At 38.3% G+C, this 23,405-nt stretch overlaps 1 protein-coding gene across 1 annotated transcript; it reads left to right on the top strand.

Moving 5' to 3' along the window:
* Positions 1 to 11,962: 11,962 nt before the first annotated feature.
* LOC107769449 (thymidine kinase-like) lies at positions 11,963 to 14,473 on the top strand. The gene is given in 4 exon segments (NM_001325028.1): positions 11,963 to 12,117; positions 12,724 to 12,868; positions 13,834 to 13,955; positions 14,197 to 14,473. Coding segments are annotated over 4 exon segments (699 nt in total).
* Positions 14,474 to 23,405: the final 8,932 nt, after the last annotated feature.

Raw genomic sequence — 23,405 nt, 5'->3', positions numbered from 1 at the left:
TACGGAGACGTCTGTACTTATCCTCGGGAGGTTGTAGAACCTTTAGGAAAAACTTCACATTCTTGAATTCTTGTCGTGCGAATCTGTTGATTCTGGTACTAAACTTCTGTTATTCTATTCTCTCATTGATGGTGAGGACACGTGCTACCGGTCAGGATGAATGACCGCCAGTACCACCAGTTGGGGCCACTAAGGGCTGAGGACACGGTCGAGGTTGTGGTAGGGGTAGGGGTGTAGCTCGTACAACAGCTAGGGTAGCACCTGTAGATCCACCTGTCGCCCCAGTTCATGATCAGGCTCTAGCGGGGGATGCTCCAGTAGCACCGGCTCAGGCACCGACTGTGCCTATTGTTACTCCGGGTCTCCAAGAGACTTTGGCTCAGATTCTGACCGTGTGCACCAGTCTTGCTCAGGCAGTTGCAGTTTCTACTATAGTATCTACTTCTCAGGCCGGGGGAGGCACTCAGACTCCCGCCGCCCGTACACCTGAGCAGGTTGTTCAGGGAATCCAGACACTGGAGGCACCACCAGCCCAACCGGTTGCACCTGCTCAAAATTTTGTGGTTCTAGTTATGCCTAATGACGAGCAGCGTTGATTGGAGAGGTTTGGTAGACTTTAGCCTCCGACTTTCAGTGGTGTAGAGGGCGAGGATGCCCAGGGTTTCTTGGACAAGTGTAATAGGATGTTGCATACAGCAGGTATTCTAGAACCTAGTAGGGTCTCATTTACTACTTTTTAGTTTTCTGGGGCTGCCCTCACTTGGTGAGAGGCTTATAAGAGGCGTAGGCCTATTGGTGCACCGCCCCTTACCTGGCATCAGTTCTCCATTCTCTTCCTAGAGAAGTATGTATTTCATTCTCGCAGAGAGGAGCTGCGCAGGCAGTTCGGGCAGCTGTGTTAGGGGGATATGACCGTGTCGCAGTATGAGATGAGATTCTCTGAGCTGGTCCGTCATGCTATCTAGCTAGTTCCCATGGATAGAGAGAGGATCGGGAGGTTCGTTGATGGCCTCAACTACCAGCTACGGGTTTTTCTGACTAGAGAGAGAGTATATGGCGCTCCTTTTGAGGAGGTAGTTGACATTGCTAGAGAGATAGAGTCAGTTCGTCGTCAGGAGCTAGACGAGAGAGATGCCAAGAGGTTTCGGGGATCTGGTAGCTTTAGTGGTGTTCCTTCGGAAGGTCAGTCTCAGCACGACAGAGGTCGTCCATTTAGACATGCTCAGCCAGCATGTTTAGGTCACCGTGGTGGGTCATCTAGCCATGGTTCTCACAGTTCACATCAGGGTCACTCGTCTCTCAGTGCCCTTCCAGCTCAGAGTTCGACTGAGGCACCATCAATTCAGGGCTCATCTATACCTGGTTCTTCTAGTGGGCATCCCGGTGGGCTCCCTTCAGTCCCAACCGCCATTTACTGGGAGAGGTTTCTTCGAATGTGGAGATTTAGGTCATATTAAGAGGTTCTGTCCTCATCTTATAGGAGGTTCATCCCAGCAGAGGAGTCAGACTTCGACTTCAGCACCAGTTACTTCCCCACCCACTCAGTCAGCTCGGGTGGAGGTCAGTCAGCTAGGGGTTGCCCTACAGGGGGAGATCAATCAGGTGGTGTTCAGGCCCGTTTCTATGCCCTCCCAGCCAGACCAAATGCTATTTTTTCAAATGCTGTGATTACGAGTATTATCTCAGTCTGCCACAGAGATGCCTCTGTATTATTTGATTCCGTTTCCATTTTTTCATATGTGTTATCATATTTTGCCCATTATTTGGATACACCTCGCGAGTCTCGTGTTTCACCTGTTCATGTATCTACTCCGGTGGGCGATACTATTGTTGTAGACTGTGTATATCGGTCATGTGTAGTGACTATTGGGGGTTTGGATAGCCTAGTAGATATCTTGTTTCTTAGTATGATTGATTTTGACGTGATACTAGGCATGGATTGGTTATCTAAGTGTCGTACTACTTTGAACTGTCATGCTAAGACAGTGACATTGGCTATACCAGGGTTGCCATGGATTGAGTGGCGATGTTCGACTAATTATGTTCCCAATAGGGTGATTTCATTTCTGAAGGCCCAGCAGATAGTTGGGAAGGGTTGTCTTTCATACTTAGCCTTTGTGATGGATGTCAGTGCAGAGACTCCTAGTATTGATTCTGTTCACATAGTGAGGGATTTTCCCGATGTGTTTCCTGTAGACCTGTTGGGCATGCCGCCGGACAGCGATATTGATTTTGGTATTGAATTGGTGCCGGGCACTCAACCCATTTCTATTCCACCATATCGTATGGCACCAGCGGAGTTGAAGGAATTGAAAGAGCAGCTTCAGGAACTCCTTAACAAGGGGTTTATTCGGCCTAGTGTGTTACCTTGGGGTGCGCCTGTTCTATTTGTGAAGAATAAAGCAGGATATTGTGGGATTTGTAGCTCGGTGTCTCAATTGTCAGCTGGTGAAATATGAGCATCAGAGACCGGGTGACTTGTTTCAGCAGATAGACATTCTAGAGTGGAAGTGGGAGCGGATCACCATGGACTTTGTAGTTGGACTCCTATGGACTTTGAAGAAGTTCGATGCTATTTGGGTTATTGTGGATCGGCTGACCAAGTCCGCACACTTCATTCCTGTATGTACTACCTATACTTCAGAGCGGTTAGCAGAGATTTACTTCCGAGAGATTGTTCGCTTGCATGGTGTCCCAGTTTCCATCATTTCAGATAAAGGTACTTAGTTTACTTTGCAGTTTTAGAGAGCCGTACAACGAGAGTTGGGTACTCAAGTTGAGTTGAGCACATCTTTTCACCCTCAGACGGATAATTTGAGCGCACTATTTAGATATTGGAGGACATATTACGCTCTAATGTCATTGATTTTGGGAGTTCATATGATTAGTTTCTACTGCTCGCAGAGTTTGCTTACAATAATAGTTACCGGTCGAGTATTCGGATGGCTCCATATGAGGCTTTATATGGGAGACGATGAAGATCTTCAGTTGGTTGGTTTGAGCCAGGTGAGGCTAGGCTTTCGGGTACAAACTTAGTGCAGGATGCTTTGAGCCAGATGAAGATCTTCAGTTGCTGCCTGTTGAGGTTTGGTTCGTCACTACCGTCAGTCCATAGTTTGGACTTGCTACTTACTGAGTTGGTGTACTCATGTTAACCCCCTGCACACCTGTGTGCAGATCCAGGTATCTCGGGCCACGGTAGCGGCTGCTGATCATATCATTGTGGACTTTTCTCTAGAGATTGCGAGGTAGCTGCTTGGCGACCGCAGTTCCGTCTTCTCCTTCCTTATCTTCCTTGTAGTACTTTTTATTGGATTTTCTCAGACTATGTAGTCTTGGTTATTTCAAACGGTTGTAGTATTTTGCTCATGACTTAGTGACACCCGAGGTCGCACTTGTGTTTCTTTCCGCTGGATTTGATTTCTACTTTATCTAATTGGATTTCTACTAAAATTATGATTTTCTTAAGTTTTTATTTTAAAAATTGAGTATTTGGAAATAAGTGGCTGACCTAGTATCACGATAGGCCATCACGACATGGTTAGATTTTGGGTCGTGACAGAATCGGAAGTATAAGGTAATCACCTATTGAATTCATGAGAATCGATAGAACCTCATGGTAAAATATAATAGTATCATATCTAACATAACAATCGTGCACTATCATGTCAAAACCCTTATTTTTCACATTGATAAGAAACCAACTCTGCTAATCTCTAGTTCTTTGTCATCAATTGTCCACGCTTTGCTTTATTAGTGAATCGTAGCTCGTAAACATTCCAATCTAGTTTTGATCATCCAGAATATCAGTTAAACCGGGAATCGCTAGAGCATTATTTAAATTCAATCCTTGTGGAGACGATAATCATACTATATTATCTTTGGCTAGCGAGCATCAATTTCCTGTTGTGTTTTGCACTCGTCAATCTGATAAAAAAATATTTAAAAATCTTGGTCAAAGTTTATATAGTTTGAATCTTGAAAAACTAAAAGATTTTATAGAAATTGAAACTGAATGAATAATTAATTCAAAGACTTAATTACTTGTTCTCAAACTTAAAAAAAATAATTTTATTTTTTCGCATTGGGGTTTAGTAGTTTTACAATTAAAAATAAAATAATTTTTTACCTCGAATAATATTTTATCTTTATTATTTTTTTGTATAATATTTGAAATCTACATCCGCACATTGCGGGTGTATCCTATCTCGATGAATAAAATATTATATTAAATATTATATTTGAGATATAAACTAATAATTTAAACTCTTTAAATTGAAGAATATTAATTATGATTCTTTTTTAGTTTCAACAAAAATACATAGCCTTTAAAAATTTAAGAGTTTTTCTGGAAAAAGAACTTTAGTGTTTATTTTTTATTTAGTTGTTATTCTTTTTCGTTTACCTTTTTTTGGAGTATCCATTTGTAACTCTGTTTGATCTAAGTTTTTCTGTCTAACTTCATTCTAATCTTTATCTATTCATATTATTACATGGATTAGATTATCAAAACAATAATCTTTTGTAATTATTGAAAAATAACTTGTACGATTGATGTGTACCTCGAACAGTTGAGATTGCATTCTCTGTAATATTAGTTTCCTGCTTTTGACTTGGTTCTGTTGCTAAAATTAATCGTTTTATTTATTTAACGAAGACCAAAGAATCGTAACCTTAAAAGAAGTCCTTAATGGTTAAAAAAGGAGTCCTAAATTTCAAAAAAAAAAAATTACTTAAAACTTTTACAAACATTGCTTTTTTGTTAATAGATTTATTATGTTACATCATTAATTTAGGAAGGATTTATGCAAGATATGTATTATTAAAACTCTGTGTCCATACTTAGGGAGAAAACTTAAAATGAAGATCTTGTCTAATATAAAATTTACTTTTAAGGGGCAAAAAGGCAAACAACATTTCGCTAAGGGCATTCATGCTTTTTGTCAAGACCCAAAATTCTATCGCACTGATCCTAGATCCAGTAATCTCGTCTCACCCAGCACGAGTTGTTCAAGCAATAAGCCACCCCAGACATGACCAAAAGTCTTATATGATGCCACAATATGCCAATATGCTACAAACTTGAACGTGATACATAAGGAAAACAAACTCTAGAAGGGACTATTCAACCCACGTAACTAATTAGACAATCGAAAAGGTGTCATGAACCTACCTCAGAAAATGAGAAGCAAAATAGACAAAATAGAATATAGGGGACTGTAGTCAACATCACACTGTTGCAGCGTGCAACCCGATCCAACAACATACCCGTGGTGGCGTGTCACCCGATCCATACATAAAATTCAAATAAGAAGATACTTACCGAGCTAAATTGCTCATTGCTACAAAATATAGGGGACTGTACTCAACATCACACTGTTGCGGCATACAACCCGATCCAACAACATACCCGTGGCGGCGTGCCACCCGATCCACACATAAAATTTACATAAGGAGATACTTACCGAGCTAAATTGCTCATTGCTAAAAAATACCGAATATCGGCCACAAGCACGCTAAGTGCATAATACCATCACTGGGAAGACAGATAGCGCCATACGCTACAAAACTCAAGCACAACTGAGGTGCGATATATGATCTGAATCTCGAGGGCCATCCTGCTCACATAACACTATCGCTAAGCAGAACCTCAACACATAAGAAATTTTTTAAGTCGTTTCACAACTCACACGGCACCGTATATTATTACATGAAATAGCCGATGACGAAATAACATCCAACATTCGAATACTCCTCCATAAGGAGTGCTGTGCTGAAATGAACACATCTAGCCTGATATAAAGCTCATATTCATATTTAAATCCACCCACCGATCTTAGCCGATTCTGACCACACCGTACTATTATAATAACCTTTCAAGGGTCAATAATAACCCCTTTTTCCCATAACTCACAAGAACAACCCTCATATACGGAGCAAACCTCCACAGTCCACAACCTAATAAACTGAGTGCCCTCCAGGCATAAATTCTCAAATTAGTAATATTACCATAATCTTCACACTTGGTCTAAATCTTCAATCAATCAAGTGACTACATGTCACATTTACATAATATTCCTGTGGAACACGCTTCCACGATTTCCCGCACTGGGTAACAAGTCTGCACATCCATACCACCGGCTACACTAATATTGTAAAGTGAATCAAGGATCCGCAAATCAATACACGAAGCCTCTTGCATAAGGCACTGATCTCAGGTGACGCTGAAGACAAAACCAGCTCGCTCTAAACATCTAAATTCTTTTCCTGCTCATCCGAGTTCATGACATCCTTGTCAATATCGAACTGCAACCTTGATCCTCACTTTCAAATTTCATACCGCTCACTGCACCTAACACATCAATATGCAATAGTACAAGAATTTTATCATAACTCCTGAACCACTAATAGGGTAAACACTTCATCATATAGAAACTTTTTACTCAATTCATTCCAAGAGAACTATAGCAACACGTGAGTAAATTCTCATAACCGTAGAACATTCAAATCCTCAAGTAGTGGTCTAAACCACCATAACCCTTCCAGGATTTGCCTACACATAACATGTCATAATACTTGAATACTTCCAAATAAAATTAATTACGGTGGCTGTCAAGCCTCGCACGTACCGCCACAAATCACAACATAACTTAATCACGCTGAAGGAACTGATCACCGCCACCATTATGCCAATTCAACCATGGCTAACAAATCTAACTTTTTCTAATTCATCCTTAACTTGCCTTAGAAATAATAATAGCTACATTCCTTACATCACCGACCTAAATCCGCACTCATCTTGAGTGGCCCCATTCCACGAGACAACATTGTCTCCAAACCCATGAACCGTTTCATATCCTCCTTGCACACACATTCGCATCTTCAACTGATACACCCATCCTGATAATTCCTCTACGAATCCGAAGTTATTTTCTCTTTTTCCTCCAAATGCTACAGTGCAAGTCAAAAAAATCATAGAACATTCCGTGCCTCTTATCATAGCCCGCTACAAAAGCTCGATTCTTAACCATACCGCGGGCTCGAAATTCTTAGGCACCGCATTTTAACCTTTGAATTCTCTAGGACCGTTGTTGAGAGTCACCCACTCTGGCTTGGTCCCGAATATAATCAACTCCAAGGCTCCGTTGGCAAATGAACACCCATCTCAAAGAAGCACTCGATTGAATCACTTCCCTTGTAAATTACCTCTATACGAAGCATAAATCCCGAATCTTCCTAAAGCCCGAACAAGAGTCAATAAGACCAACTATAGCATACCTTTATCAATTCCTTTGCTCAAATTACCACTTATGTTCTTTTCCCTTAGCTGTAATAACTCACCAATATGCCGATAACCCGAAACCTTACAAGTAGATAACCATGCAACCAATCATAGGCGGTGGGACTCTCCCACCTAGCTTGGAGCTACTATTACACAACTCTGGAACCCACCAAGATTCTTTCTTTATTTATGACATGATCTTGCACAACCAACCCGCCAAATTCCTCGAAATCCTTCTGTTAGCATTTCACGAACACTCTGAATCTCTAGCAACATTCACATATTCGACCTCTTACTGGATAGTCAGTAAATTCTTCACAGAAGCTTCATCAACCACGCGACTGCTGACCTGCTCACAAGAGATAATTCGCCTATGGGAATTACATGTCGACATCATTCAACATCATTGCACGAGGTACAATCACTACGACATCAATAACCCATCCTAAGCCCGTTCTCATTCACCAATTGTACCCGTCCGTTCACTCCTTATGGATATCAACTAAATGTGCGACAATATCTTACAATCCAAAGTTATATTGCACCCTTCTTCATATCAAACAACTCATTTCTATTGCATCAGACCTCCCGTCGTAATATAGCCAATATATCAAATTAAGCCCGTGGACCCAATCACTGTCTACTAAAATTCCCAAATAACTCTAAACTTTCCTCAAGGTGTGTAGTTACCCTACCACTAAACCCATATTCTCCTCTGCCACTCTCCCACTTTGGCCAAACCCTCTTCTTTAAGCAACTACTCAACTTTCGCTTCTTACACTTGGCCTTCCAAAAAACTTAACCACCGCAAGGCACCTCCCACATGTACTTCCTCATCCTTCGCTGCCCAGTTGTTTCCTTAAATAAAAATCTATCTCCGTAGTACTTGAACCAACAGATCGCTACTAACTTTAAACCTTCCTGAAGATCGTCTTTCTCGGGCCATCAACATAAAAAATACTGATTCCATCCTGAACCACCGCATGCCGCGATCTCTGGTAGCCGCTTCCACGACACTATTTCACAATACCTGGCCCAAGGGCAAATTAAAGAAGACTATAACACCGGTGAACTTAACTCATTCAATCAAGGACGACGACACCTCGCGGATAAAAATTCCACCACGCTCGAGAATACCAAGTCTCGTTACTTCATCAACCCAACCCCGAACATTTATAGTCTGATTTCCTTTCCTCTGTCCAAATCTCTGAATCATGCGCTGAGTAAACCTCCTTTCAAGCCATTCACTGCCCCGACACATAGGCAAGCATCATACCATCACATCAATACTGCGCGATAACCATTCATGAGCATCATAGCAACCTGTGCATAGCCTTAAAGCTCTTAGAAGTATAACTACTGAGCTGAAATGACATAATATCCTTTTGCAAGGCGACGATAATAGCCCAAACAACTACGCAGGGAGAAACATCCCGCACCACATCTGTAGTATCTTTACAGTTCCTCGATTCCCAATTTATAATAAGCGCTTCACGTCGCATAAGATTGAATGGAAAGGAAATGAAGGCATAAGCCTCAAAGAAATCAAACCGCACGATGAGGAATCAAGAAGGGAAGTGCTCCTAACAGCCATGTAGCCTCTCGAAGATAAGTACAGACGTCTTCGTACCAATCTGCAAGACTCTACTAGACTTGCTCATGACTCGTGAGACCTAAGTTAACCTAGTGCTATGATACCATGTTATCACGACCCAAAATCTATTAAAGGTCGTGATGGCACCGGACACCACGGTCAGGCAAGCCAAGACCAAGACATTAATTAAATTCACATTTTAGTATTTTTGAAATTATTTCTTTTCCTTACATTAAACAATATATAATGAACTTCACTGAGTAAATAACAGCGTCTTTAACAAATTTAAATACTGAAACATCCCATAGTCATCCTAGAACCCGGTGTCACAAGTGCATGATCATCAATTAAGAATTATACATAAAATATAGCATTTGTCTGGAATACAAATTGGACAGAAAAAGAAATATAATACTCTGAAGGGGACTCTATTGGCTGCGGGTCGTCTCGAGAAATGCAGTCACCTAAGTCTCCGTATCAACCATGTCGGTACGCCCACCTAGGCCACTAGACATAATATGAACCAGTGCAACAAAAATGCACAACAAGTGTAGTATGAGTATAAAAATAACGCGTACCCAGTAAGTATCTAGTCTAACCTCGAAAAAGTAGTAACAAGAGGTTGACTTCAACACTTACTAGTGGTCCAATAATATAATCAATCGTGGGTTTATTAAAAACAACAGTAAACTCAAGGGAATCATGAAGCAAGTAAATAACCCGTTTGGTAATAAGAGATTTCCAATTCCATATTTCATCGTTTATCAATTTATCTCAGGTCAGGGAGGTAATATCATTATTTATAAATTTCAAGGCAAGCAATACAAGCATGCACAAATTATGACGAGGTCGTACCGCCCGATACAACAAAATATTTAAACTATGCACTGTTAGAGGGTCGAATGGTGCGAACCATAGATGCATCTATTACCCCACTCGTGAATCATACATGCGACACAGTCAAATATAAGTAAACACATCAAACATTCAATCAAGAATTCATCGGGGAAATATTTACCCAAAGAAATGGCAACTTCTCTTTAACGGTCAAGAAAATAATGTTTAACTTTTTTAGAAATTCATTTACCAATTCGATATGATTTAAGCAATTTAAATTGTCAATAAGGCTACAAATATTTCAAGTATAGCATGCTTTCGGGTCCTAGACTATCCAGACTTAAGCATAATAGTAGTTACGCACGGACCCTCGTCCCCTCGTGCGTACGTAGCCCCCATAAATAAAAGCACATATTTAATTATTTCACATATGGGGATAATTCCCTCTTACAATATTAGAAAGGAGACTTACCTTGCTCCAAAGTTCCATAACCGGTTTCTAAGCCCTTACGACGACTCAGACCGATGCTCAATGCTCCAAAACTAGCCAATAATTATGCAAACCCATTAATATATACTCACATACTTATAACAATTCAATTTATATCAATCTCCAACTCTGCTTGGAAAATTGGTAAAATCATTCTCGGGACCACGTACTCAGATTCTGAAATTTTTCGCAGACAAACATTACCCATAACATTACGAACTCAAATATATAATTTATTCCCAATTCCATGTCCAAAATCGTGGTCAAAATCCAAAAATATAAATTTCTAGGTTTTTCTTCAAAACCCCAAATTTTCACTAATTTCTCATGATTTTCCATGTAAAAATCTGGATATAATCTAAGTATTTAACTTAGTAGGTGAAAATCACTTACCTTGACATAGATGAAGAAAATGGAGCTCCAAAATCGCTCCTAGGTCGGCTCCCATGGAGGAAATGAGATGAAAATGGCCAAACCCCCATTTTGCAACTTATATTCTGCCTAGGCCTCCCTTCTACGTGATCGCGGAAAAGACATCGTGATCGCGAAGGCCAAACAGACCTCACCCAAAATTCCTTCTCCACATTCGCGTTCCACTGAATGCGTTCACATAGGCCAAACGGCCTCCTGCCCCGTTCCCTCATCTCCTCTTCGCGTTCGCAGTTGGTCCTCCACATTCGCGAAGCCTTGCCAGGCCCACCTACGCGTTTGCAGGCCCCTCACCGCATTCACGTAGGGTATAAAAAAGCTTTGAAACTTTGAATTCGAATTAGGGTTTTCAAAAATCATTATTTGTTTGGATTGAGTGTTGTTACAAACAATTGGGAATATGGTTTGGAGTTTATATCTCAATTTTGAGGGGTTTTGGTGAAGATTAGACTTGGTTTTGGCTGAATTTCAGATTGAAACTCGAAGAAGAAGAACACATGATACACATTATATTTACGAAATTGTAGTAAAATTGTATTCTGTTGTTTATATATTTTTCTTTTATTTATTTAACTACTGTATGAAAGTTGAACAACATTGTATTAAAATTATATTTAAGTTGTATGATATTGTAGTTGCATATACCTAGTAGAAATAATATATGAAAGTTGTAGATAAGAGTTGAAAATGCAACTATCAAAGTCTGTTTTTAGTATTGTAATTGGAAGTAATGATATAATTAAATTCATTTCTATGCAAGATATATAGCTTCTGTCAAAGATATGGGGAGAAAGAGAGAATCTGGAGAGAAGAGGGGAGAGAGGAGAGGACAAAAGGAAAAGAGTGTAACTAAATCCTTGATTGAAGGCAGGTGGATTGTATATATTTTGTAAACAAAACTTGTTTATGTCAGGTAATTAACTAAACATGGACATTAAGGGTAATAAAGTTTCAAATAGTGTATAAGAATGAAAAAATACCTTAAAGAAATTAGGATCAAGTTTGAAAATTGAGTTTTATTTATTTATTTATGTTTCCCCAAAAAGTAATATTCAAAATTTCAAACGAAACAAAAAGAGAAAAAATTCGTCCAGTTTCTCTTCTCAAATAAGCTTCCCAATAGCTTTCCCTCCAAGATTTGTATAACTCCACCTCGTTTTCATTTCCCTCCGAATTTCAAAAACTCGAATTTCAAAAACTTTCATTGCTCTTCACATGGCCCCTACTATTATCTTCCTATATATATAATTCATTGAAACTTTCATATCTCTTCATCAATTTACACTATCAAACAAATCACATCTGATAAAATTTCCACAATTTTGCCGCCATGACCTTTTCATCTTCTGTTAAAGACCCAATATGTGTAACCACAAAGCCCAATTATCGGCCGACCGGCGAAATCCATGTTATTATTGGTCCTATGTTTGCTGGAAAAACAACTGCTCTTCTTCGCCGTGTCAAATTGGAATCTAACGACGGCAGGTACTACTAGTACTGTTCTTGTTAATTTGTTTGTCTCATAATTTTGCGCTACTTTTTTTGTTACATTAGTTTGATTTCCGAGTGCAAATTTATATGTTTCTAAGTGACGTGAAAAGAACTAGGAGTTTTAATTTATTGCTAGTAGAGGCTGATCCATGATCTAAAGGTGGTAGACCCATCTTTTTGCGGTTTGTAAATTTGTATAGTAGATGAAAATATGTTTTGTGTGTATCCAAATATGCTGAATTATGCAAAAAAAAAAAAAAAAAAAAAAAGAAAACATGTGAATATATAATGGATTTAAGTTATATGCCGAATTATCAATAGGTTCTTATTAAATATTTTAGGTGATCCAATTGTGTAAATATGTTTATACTTTGGTGCATAGATCTTAAACTCATATATGATAGATCACACCTACTTTAAACCAATTACCATGCTATATGATTGAAAATTGATCTGGCGTTTAATGTTTTTGATGATTTTGAGAGTAATTGAGGTTGGTCAACATTCATATAGGTGGTTCTGTTATTAGAAATTATGTGCTGAATTGTTTATTTTATAGTTTTTAGGCTGTAAGTTTAATTTTTCAAATTGTGTAACCAGAAATGTGGTGATGATAAAGTCAAGCAAAGATACAAGATATGCAGTAGATGCAGTAGTGACACATGATGGGACAAAATTCCCATGTTGGGCATTACCTGATCTTTCATCTTTCAAACACAGATTTGGACTAGATGCATATGAAAAGGTACAAATCCTGCTCTTGATTCCCGAGTCAACAAGCTCTTCAGCCTGACATGTTAAAAACACTCTGTCTATTCTTGAGAACTTCTAGATTGTATTCACAAAAGTAATTGTTTTCACTCTACTTTATCTCATACAATTCAATGAACCAGAGCTTCGAGTTTGACATTGTTGATCTTGGATAATTGATGACGGGTCATGTGATAACTCTACTCTGACTCGAGAATTGACAGTATATTATAAGTCTTTTATAGTAGTAATTTACACCAGTAATTGGCAAAAATGAGCACCCTTTAGGACACATTTGTTGGGGGTAATATTTAAACTAAAATTGGATAAAAGCTCTACAATTTGATGGTGGATATTAGAGATTTCTCGTGTCTCTAACTTTTACCTTACTCAATTAACTATTGGATTATGGTCCCGGGGTTTGAACTTATACAAGTAAAACTCCAGAACCATCTTCTGGAGTTTGAAACTTATACAGGTGAAGCTCCAGGATGTGAAATTTTCCTGTGAGTGCAACATTGTTCAAATTTTAGTACATAATGGAAAAAACAGCTGATTGTTGATGCACAGTATTAGAGATTGTCTGCATTATACACAACAGGATAAATTGATCCAATATATGTCAGTATGTTATGACACTTGGATGAGAAAGCAGGAGGGATCTCTTGAAAAGATCTTATATAGTAGGAATAACAAATACTACTACACACTATCGCAACATAGCACAAATGGTTTAGAAGGCACAAATCAGGGCTAAGTGCTGCAGGTATAGAATTTGATGAGAAGGCAGGATAGAAAGGAGACCTGAAAATTGTGAGTCAAACTCAAGATTAGCCTTTTGAATTTGATAGAGCAATAGTCATAAAAGAACTTCTTAGTAGGAAAAATGAATTCACTTTTGTTAGCTGTGATGTGGTGTGAGTGTGTTTCAATCTCCTAGTAACTCTATTTCTTGATTAGGTCGATGTGATTGGCATTGATGAAGCTCAGTTCTTTGATGACCTTTATGATTTCTGCTGCAATGCTGCTGATCTTGATGGGAAGACTGTAATTGTTGCAGGCCTAGATGGCGATTACTTGAGGTACTCCTCGAATTCTTGAAAACTAGTTTCCAAACCAAGTTCTTTAGCAGAAAACTGTGCTCAAATATGGTATCTTGAGCCGAGGTTCTATTGAAAACAATCTCTCTATTTGCTTAAGATAGGAGTAGTTGCGTACTAACTACCCTTTCCAGATCCCACTTGTAGGAATACACCGGGTTTGGTATTGTTTGTTGTTTGTTGTTGTTTGTGCTCTAATATGGTATTGTGTGCTTGCTTGTAGGAAAAGTTTTGGATCAGTGCTTGACATAATTCCACTTGCTGATACTGTGACAAAGTTGACAGCCAGATGTGAACTATGTAACAAAAGGGCATTTTTCACCTTTAGAAAGACTAGTGAGACAGAAACTGAGCTTATAGGTGGTGCTGATTTATACATGCCTGTTTGCCGTCAGCACTATGTCAATGGACAATCTGTCAATGAAGCTGCAAAAATGGTTCTTGATTTTCATAAACTGCCAAGTAGCCTTATATTAGAAACAACTCTAGTTACTCCATAAAACTTGTGTTCAACTCCTTAAAATTATCAGCTGTCTGAAATGCTGGTTTGATGATCATGTATTTTTCCTCACTATAAAAGTAAATGAAATGTTTTGCTTCTTACTCAATTCTCTAACAGTTATCCAAAGTGACATACAGGAAAATGATGACTTAATCTTTGAAGTTTCTTTGAAGTTTTTTCTTTCTCGGTTAAGGTTAGATCATGGCTAAAGATATGCCACTGCAATGGTAAATAGGCCTGAATCTTTGATTAGAGTTTTATTTCTTGTGGTATCATAACCATTGTGAGTTCAATCAACTTACTAATACTACATAATTTCTTCAATCAAAAAGCATACACTCCTGCTTTCTTTGGGTCCTTCATGGTGAAAAGGAATAAAGAAGCTCTAGAGGCTCTTGAGCCATATTGATAGAGATGGCAATGGGCAGGGCGGGATGGTTGCGGTGCGGGTTCAATCTCAACCCGTCCCCATCTGGTATATCATAATTTTCTATTTTCAACTTGTCCTACCTAAATCCACATTGCACGCACTGCTTTAAAAAGTTATTTTCTTTTTTTTGAAAATATAATATTAAATTATGAAATTTATAAATAAAAAATTGGGTTGAGTTATTTTTTTTAATTATTATCCAAAATCTATTGATCGTAAAATATTTAATTTGTATACAATTGTGTATCCTCTTTGTAAAACTTTGATCCAGTGAAGAGAAAATTAGAATTGTTTATCAGTGTTTCTTATGCCTTTATGTCTAGCTTGTGACATGTCTTAAAGATCACCTTTAGCATTTACCAACCAATTCTATATTCAATATTATATGACCTACAGTTAGATTCAACAAACCAGGATGCGAAAATATGAAATACAACTGGAAGACAAGTTCTGTTTCCAAAGCAGTGTAAGTTGCGTCCTTCGTGACAACCCGCATAGATTCGCGACCCGCTTGTTAAAATTCATGTTTTTGTACGTGAAAGTATACAATAAGTAAATTGATGGAAGCTCGGAAATGAGATGTTACATCCCGCATTTTCGTACGTTAAAGTTTCGTCGTAAGCTAATCGATGTAAGATCGGGAATGAGGTTATTTTGAGATTATAATCATTATACTATTTCAAACACGTGATGCATAAATTCGTGAAGGAGAGATGATAAGTAAATCGAAGGAAATGAGTTTCGTCGAAGTATGACAATTTGGGATAAAATATGGTCAAAGTTATAATACTCCGTATTTATGGACTAGTGTCATACAAGGTACCACATGACTATGATTATAAGGTGTATAAAGTGTGTTAAAAGTGAGTAATACTTTAAATAATTTAAGATAATTCTTAATTATGTGAATAATTGGGTTACTTAATGATTTTGGCGGTAAGATTAACTAGGAAATTAAAATCTTTGGATGAAGACAAAGGCATTAACGGTAGCCTTACCTTATGGAAATGGTGACCCTTAAAGTTCATAAATAGGTGGCAAAATTAGAGGGATATTGTTGGCTAAGTCATCCCAAAAGCGGGGGCCCACAAATTAAAAAAAATATGACATTGTTACATATATATCACTTAAGAGGAAAATCATGGGCTGCAACGAACGCATATCATTTTCAAAAGAATTCTTATGAACTCATATAAGAGAGCTAGCTTGCTAATGGATGGCTTGCTACAGTAGCATAAAATGCGATTCTAAGAGAGCACGATGCAATCTTTCTCAAGAATATCATACAGATTTTCCCCTACTTCGATTTGTTGCTACATATTTTGTCGCAATCAACGTGTATTAGAGGGATTGTCAAGAGAATCGGCTCAGGTATGTTAAGGCTAAGTCTTTCTTTCATTTTGGCATGATCTCGTAACTACATGAGTTTGATAACAAGGCATAAAGAGAAGTTTATATTCCTGAACTTATGTACATTATCCTAGTCTCATAAATTACAATATTTTTCCTTATCAGGACTTTATATTCAATTGAGTATTGTCTTCTTCCAGTCAAGAGAGAGGAGATTATATATATATATACACACACAGAGTATTACAGTATTTTCACCACCATCGAGCTATAATCGGTGAGCAGGCTCCTATTGGCAACCTCGGATCAGATGGTAAGTTATATACCGAGCCTGCTGTGGCCGAGCATCTATGAGCGAGCCCAGCATGGCCGAGATACAGAGCCTAGTACGACCGAGCGCCTATGAGCGAGTCTACTATGACAGAGCAGTTATTTATACCGAGCCTTATAAGGCCGGACAACTATTTTACTTACTATATTGAGAGAGTTGAGTTAGTATCAGCAGGTAAGCATACCTTCAGATTATCTTTGGCTCCTAGTTACTTTCAGTTATTATATTATCAGTTCAGTTTCAGCTTTCAATTATTCTGTAGCCTTACATACTCGGTACATTATTTTGTACTGGCGTCTTTTTGTTGGGGATGTTGCATTTCATGCCTGCAGGTATAGACAATTAGTTTTACGAGCCCTCATAGTAGACGAGGTTAGCATTCAATGAAGGATTAATAAGACTCCACCTCATTCGGAGTGGAGCCGAGTCTATGAGTCATTATGTCAGAATTTTGCTACAGACTTATGGGTAGGCCGATACCCTGTCCTATTTGATGTCAAACTTCCTTAGAGGCTTTGTAGACAGAGGTTCATTTTGTACAAGTATGTGAGAGGCCTTGACGGCCCATGTGCATTCATGTTTTAAGAAAGATGATTTATTTATACATTGCTTTTCCACTTATAGTTATACATTACAAGTTGTGGCCATGTTGGCCTAGTTACCAATGATAGTACGATAAGAAAGATATGTTATGTTGGTACTCAGTTGAGTAAGGCACCGGGTGCCCATCGCGGCCCACAATTTAGGTCATGACAAAAGTGGTATCAGAGCGGTTCTGTCCTAGGGAGTCTACAAGTCGTGTCTAGTAGAGTCTTATTTTTGGGTGTGTTGTGTACCACACTTGTAAGCAGGAGGCTACAAGGCATTTAGGACTGTCATTCTTTCTTTTTACTCTAGATCGTGTGGTAGAGCTCAGTTGTAAGAACTTAATTTTCTAAACTCTATCTTGTTCATAATACGACGATGCCTATATTCAGAAGGGCAGTTGGTAAGAGATATAGTTGTGGAAGAGTTCAGTAAGAGGAACTCGATTTTTATGTCATGCTTATGATGGATAAATATAAGGTATTCAACAGATCATGTGTGTACTAAAATGTGTAAGTTACTTGATAAAAATCCCTAAGGTAGAATATCTATCCACCCATATGGTGAAAAACAATGAGAGATTCAGAAGGTAGATACAAGCTTCAACAAGTAAAAAAGAGAAAGATGAGAAGGGACGAGGTACCCAGTTAATGAAGATTATTGGTATTTTCAACTCAGGCAGAAAAATATAAGCATTGTGAGTTATCTTCAACAATAACAGAGGTACGTACAATTGGTCACACCCATTTCAGTTATGCCCTGTGGGAGCTAACAAGATATAGTTTAAGAGAAGGACATGATATCAAGATCTGGGTGGGGTTAGAGTAACCCGAAATGGTAGATGGATTGTTTGCGTTAGTCGATATTTCTGAAGGATATTGCAAATGTGCTAACAAATCTCCTTGTGAGACACTTAGATGGTGCACTCTAGAATAGTACAGCTAGATATGAATACTAGAATGTTCAAAGACAGACACTGGAATTTTGAAAGGGATAAATATTACCTTAGTATGGGTCCCGTTCCTAGCAGAGCGAGAATGCTAGGCAACCCAAAGAGCCAATAGATGAAGCAAGGGGAACTAAAAGCAAAAGAATGTCTTATTGAAGTTTTCAAAAGAAAGTGATAGGCAGAAATATCAGCAGGGAGATAAGGAAGCATTATGAGTAAGGTGTGATACATGGATGACAATGGTAGATAAAAAAATGTCAGTATTATAGAGTCTATAGACATGTGAAGGAAGAAACGAGAGGTGATAAGCCTTGAGACAACAAAAGAGTATAGGCCATAAAGTCATATCCTTATTTCGAGAAATAAGTTCGTGACTCTAACGTAATTACCAGAAGGAAAAGCTAGACCTCCAGAGTAATAGAAATAAGTATGGGATGGCGAACAAGATAAACTAAATATGTATTGGAGACTGAATGATTTGATAATGATCGATATCATGAGAATTTCATATTTCGTTCTGACAATAAAAGAATAGACAACAGAAGAAGATTCATGAGAAATTCAGAGAATGGTCATTCAGAAAGACGCGTCTCTAAAGCAAGCAATGTGAGCAAAGTTAAGCTTAAGGGACTGTATATGCCAGTTACACTAAGTGTCACCCTCACAAGTAAGGAAATTCGTTATCTTTTGTTCAGAAGGATTACCGCAAGGCGAGTAAGTGTTATCGATGATATGAAGAGACGCCAAAGATGAAGAGGTAAAACAACTATAGGTAGATCGTCGTAGCTCTAAACCTTAGTACTCCCCCTGAAGGGGGGAATATGCAGTGATGTGGCATTAAGTTAGAATTAAGTGGTTCTAGTAACTATGGAATGGTGAAGGAAGAATGCGAACAAAATGATAAAGGAATGGGATTGTACTTATCCAAATCCTATAGATATGCTACGATTCCATAACATTAGGTAAGCACGATATCAAGGAGAGGAAGTAATGGTTCCGACCCGAGATGTTTGTGATAAATAAGGAGCCAGTACGAGACGTAAGTTAAGACAAAGGAAATAACGCAAGGAAGATTATGCAGAATATTGATATGAGAATGGGCGAACGAGTATTTAGTATTTAATTTAGGAAGAGCCTATTCATGGCTAGACAAGAGTTTACAGACAAATCAACAGATCGTTCAAGATAAATGTAGTGAACCCCAACATGGGAAATTCAATCTTATAGATATGACATCGTGATCCTTGAGAAATATTTAGATAGGAGTTGGGGTAGTTAAAGGCACCGTATGAGTGTTATGGAAATAAAAGAGAGTCCCACGGGGAAGACAGACAAAACTTCAGTTCAAAAGCAACTGTACGAGCACATGAGTGTGGATGTAAGTAACTAAGGATAATTATAGGTGAGTACAAACATCAAAAAAAAAATTCTATCGGGAATACGATGTGATAAGCTCGCAGCCTTGCAAGAAACAGAGGGTCCTCCCTAAGTACTACAATGAAAGACTAGATGAGGAAGTAAGGAAGGAGGCTTCAACCTAAGCACAGTACCCAAAGAGGAGTGGTCTTGTAACAACAATCTCATAACAACATTGTACGCACTCCATAAGAAAGTGGCACCTGCCGTGGCTAATGAACGAGAAGTAAGATCTAATGTAATACTCGAGATTATAGGAGTTGCACAAAACTTTCAGCATGCGTGGGAGCTAAGACATGCTAAGTAGGCACACAACTAGGAGGCAGAAAGACCAGGAAAAGTAATAGCTTATGTTTAAAGAAAGCTAAGAAGGAACGAATAGAATTATTCGATTAATGATCCAGAGTTAGTTATGTTATGAACGCACTTAAGAGTTTAGAGTATTATCCATGTAGCATATATATTGACATTCATACAGTCGTAAAAGACTTCGGTATAAGTTAAAAGAAAGAATTGGGCTAGGCCATAGATAAATGATTAAATTATTAGAAGATTGTATCATGGATATTCCATAGCACCCATGAAAGGCTAAAGTAATAACTAATACCAGGAGCCGCAGATCGAAAGATAGTTTAAGTCTACATGAAGGCTGATCAGAAGGAAGAGGAAACTAAAAAGTTACATCAATCAAGTAAATCAGGAGTCTGATTATTGGATCCAAAGAAAAGGATTTTTTTTACAGAAATTGTGATTGAGAATATTGCAGAATCACTCTTAATACCTGAGGTACACGAGAGATAGTACAACATCCATATTCTATAATGGCTCTATGATAAAGTCAGTTAGAAGAGTACCAGCCTTATCAGAAGTCAGTATGAAGCTCCCACCGGATTGTGTATGCACCAGAGGTGCAAGTGTTATAATAGAACTTCAAGTTGTGGATGTGAATTATACCTATGTAGAAGGGAGGTCATAAAAGAGATAGAAGAGGTAAAGCGATATTTTAAGATAAGTAAGGTAAGGTGAACAACGTACAAGATACTCAGGTGTAAAAGATTGTGAATAATTTATACTTTAGATAGAAGGCCAGAAGCGCTGGGATTCAGTATCCAGGAATGATAACGGCATCGCCAGTGGCATATCTTCCAACCTATGGTTTCTAAATATCGAGAGGTTTAGTTAAGAAAGTAAATGAGAGTTAGAGACAATGAGATGTCTCGTTTGATGTTCCAGAATAACACAAGCAAATCTATAGTGCAAGCAAGTTGAAGGAAGGTTGTGAGTAATATAAATAGATATGTGTAGGTCGCAAGCTAAAGTATGATAAAGCAACAAGGTTTTAGGAAGACATGAGTAAGGATAAGAAAAGACATGTGATAAGGTGACGAGAAGGGATAAGTCCTCGAGGTTAAGCTCATGAGAACAAGAATTATAGAAAGCTTAGAATAGCCTGAATATACTCAAAGGATTCTAAGACTTGTAGAATTTAAAAGAGATGGAATACTGCCCTGATAATAGAATAAGGGTGTAATTGTGATAGATAAAGGATGACCTTTTGGCCTTAAATTGAGTAATGATTTGATGAATTGTACAGGATTAAAATACCCTTGTAAGGAGAATCACATTAGAATGTTATGAGATATGTTTATTGAAGTATAGTATCGCCTCTAGGTGGATTAGGAAAGCCACTTTAGATATTCCTCGATGAGATGTAAGCCCTAGTGATAATGTATTATGTAAGAACTTTTAAGTTATCAGTGGTGAATTGTAGATCAACATTGAGGTGAATCAACAATGGAGAGATAAAAGTTACAAAGTATGAGATGAGATTGAGCCATTAATCTTAAGATGCACAATAATGAAGAAGCATTAAAGGACTTAGATTTATACATATAGGATAAGCAACGAGAATAACCTGGAGTTTTGTAGTAGGCCTTAGTAATGATAAATCGAAGTAAGAGTTATGGTATAGTATGACCTACCTTTATACAGTAAAGTCACACGGATGGATAATCGGGGATATGAAACAAGTTATAGCAATAGTCGTAAGTTTGACAAAGTACCGAGCAAAGAACTTCATTACACCTATAGATGCCCCGAGGGACATCTTTTCAAGTTCTGTATATGTTCCCAAAGTGAGGCCTAGAGAGTGGCTAAAAGCTAAAGGTTAGAGTCGCTTAGGCACTCATACAAGCAAAAAGTCATACAGGCTGCAGACAAAAGGTAGCAACAGTTACGAGATTGGAAGGATTTCAACCACAGGTCGTGGTATGAGTACTAAAGTATTCAAAAGACATAGGTTATGAAAATGATAAGTGCATCAGTCAACATTCGAGGGCGAATATTCCAAAGGGGGGGGGGGATGATGTTATACCCCATGTTTTCGTACGTGAAAGTACGCCATAAGTAAATTGATGGAAGCTCGGAAAATGAGATGTTACATCCCGTATTTTCGAACGTTAAAGTTTTGTCGTAAGCTAATCGACGTAAGATCGAAAATGAGGTTATTTTGAGATTATAAGCACTATGCTATTTCAAACACGTGATGATTAAATTTTTGAATGAGAGAGGGTAAGCAAATTGAAGGAAATGAGTTTCGTCAAAGTTTGGCAATTTGAGATTGTGAGCACGTGATTTTTGCCCTATATGAATTACTCCCATAATTTCAAAACAAAATAATTTCTTTTCATTATTTGCAATTTTTGCGGATTTTGTGGCATTTTATGTTAAGTGTTTGCATTTGTCTGTGCATATTTATTTTATTTAATTAATGAAAAATACAAAATATGTTGCATTTGCATTTAGAATTTAATTCCACATTTTAGGATTAATTAACAAATTAGTTGTTTTATAAAAATGGAAAAACCACAAAAATAGTTTAATTTGCACCTTTTTGATTTTAACTTTGATTTTGAGTAGTTCTTCTTTTAGTTTGTTTTAATTAAATGTGATAATTTTATTTTTAAGTCTAATTAGTTTTTTTAGGATTAATTTGGATTTAGGTTTTAACTTTGATTTTTAGATTAGTTTTGAAAAAGGGGAAGAAAAAGAATTAAAAAGAAATAAGAGAAATTAAAAGGAAATTGAAAGAAAAGAGAATGGAGCTGAATTGTGGGCCGAAATTGGGTAATTTACCCCATCCCATTTGAAATTCACTCAGCCTAGCACTGAACTCGCCCCGTCCAAGCCCAGAATCCGCCCCAGAACCCGGTCCAAGCCCCACTATAACCAAACGACGCCGTTTCCTTTCTTTTCATCACAGCCGTCGATCTTATGTTATCTAACGGCTGTGAACTAGGCACCAGTAGATATATCAGTGTCGGAACCCCCTAACAGCCCCTACCCCGTCTCGTCTCATCTCCCTCACAGAACCCTCACCATCTTCGCCGTGAACCGCCGCCGGAAATCGTCTCCGCCGGAAGCGTGACTCCAATCGACCCCATTTTTACACCATAGATCCCCTTCCTTCTCCTCGCCCCAAATCCCTAAACCCCCTCCTTCGAATCCTACTGGAATTCGTCGAATCTTGGATCGAAGAAAAAGACCAAAACTCCAACTCATCCAATTGTCCCCAAAATAATACCCCATAACCACCATGCCCCCTTTACACCTAATCCACCATTGGTTTCCCTTGAATCTGTCCGATGCTTCTCGAATTTCAAATCTAGGGTTCAAGCCTGGAAGTCATGGACGAGTTCGTTCATGCAAAGGTGTTTCTCTAGTCTTTACGAGGGTTCAGGGCCAGTTTTACCATAAAACAACGTCATTCGACAAAGAACGAGCATTTGACGTTCGTCGAGCATTTGAATCGAAATATCGGTTGAGTTCGAGTTTTGGTCGGTGAGTTTTCCTTCCCTATTCATTTCTGG

This window comes from Nicotiana tabacum, chromosome 18 (assembly GCF_000715075.1).
Source record: "Nicotiana tabacum cultivar K326 chromosome 18, ASM71507v2, whole genome shotgun sequence".
NCBI lineage: Eukaryota > Viridiplantae > Streptophyta > Magnoliopsida > Solanales > Solanaceae > Nicotiana > Nicotiana tabacum.
This window is presented reverse-complemented; position numbering and strand designations above follow the sequence as displayed.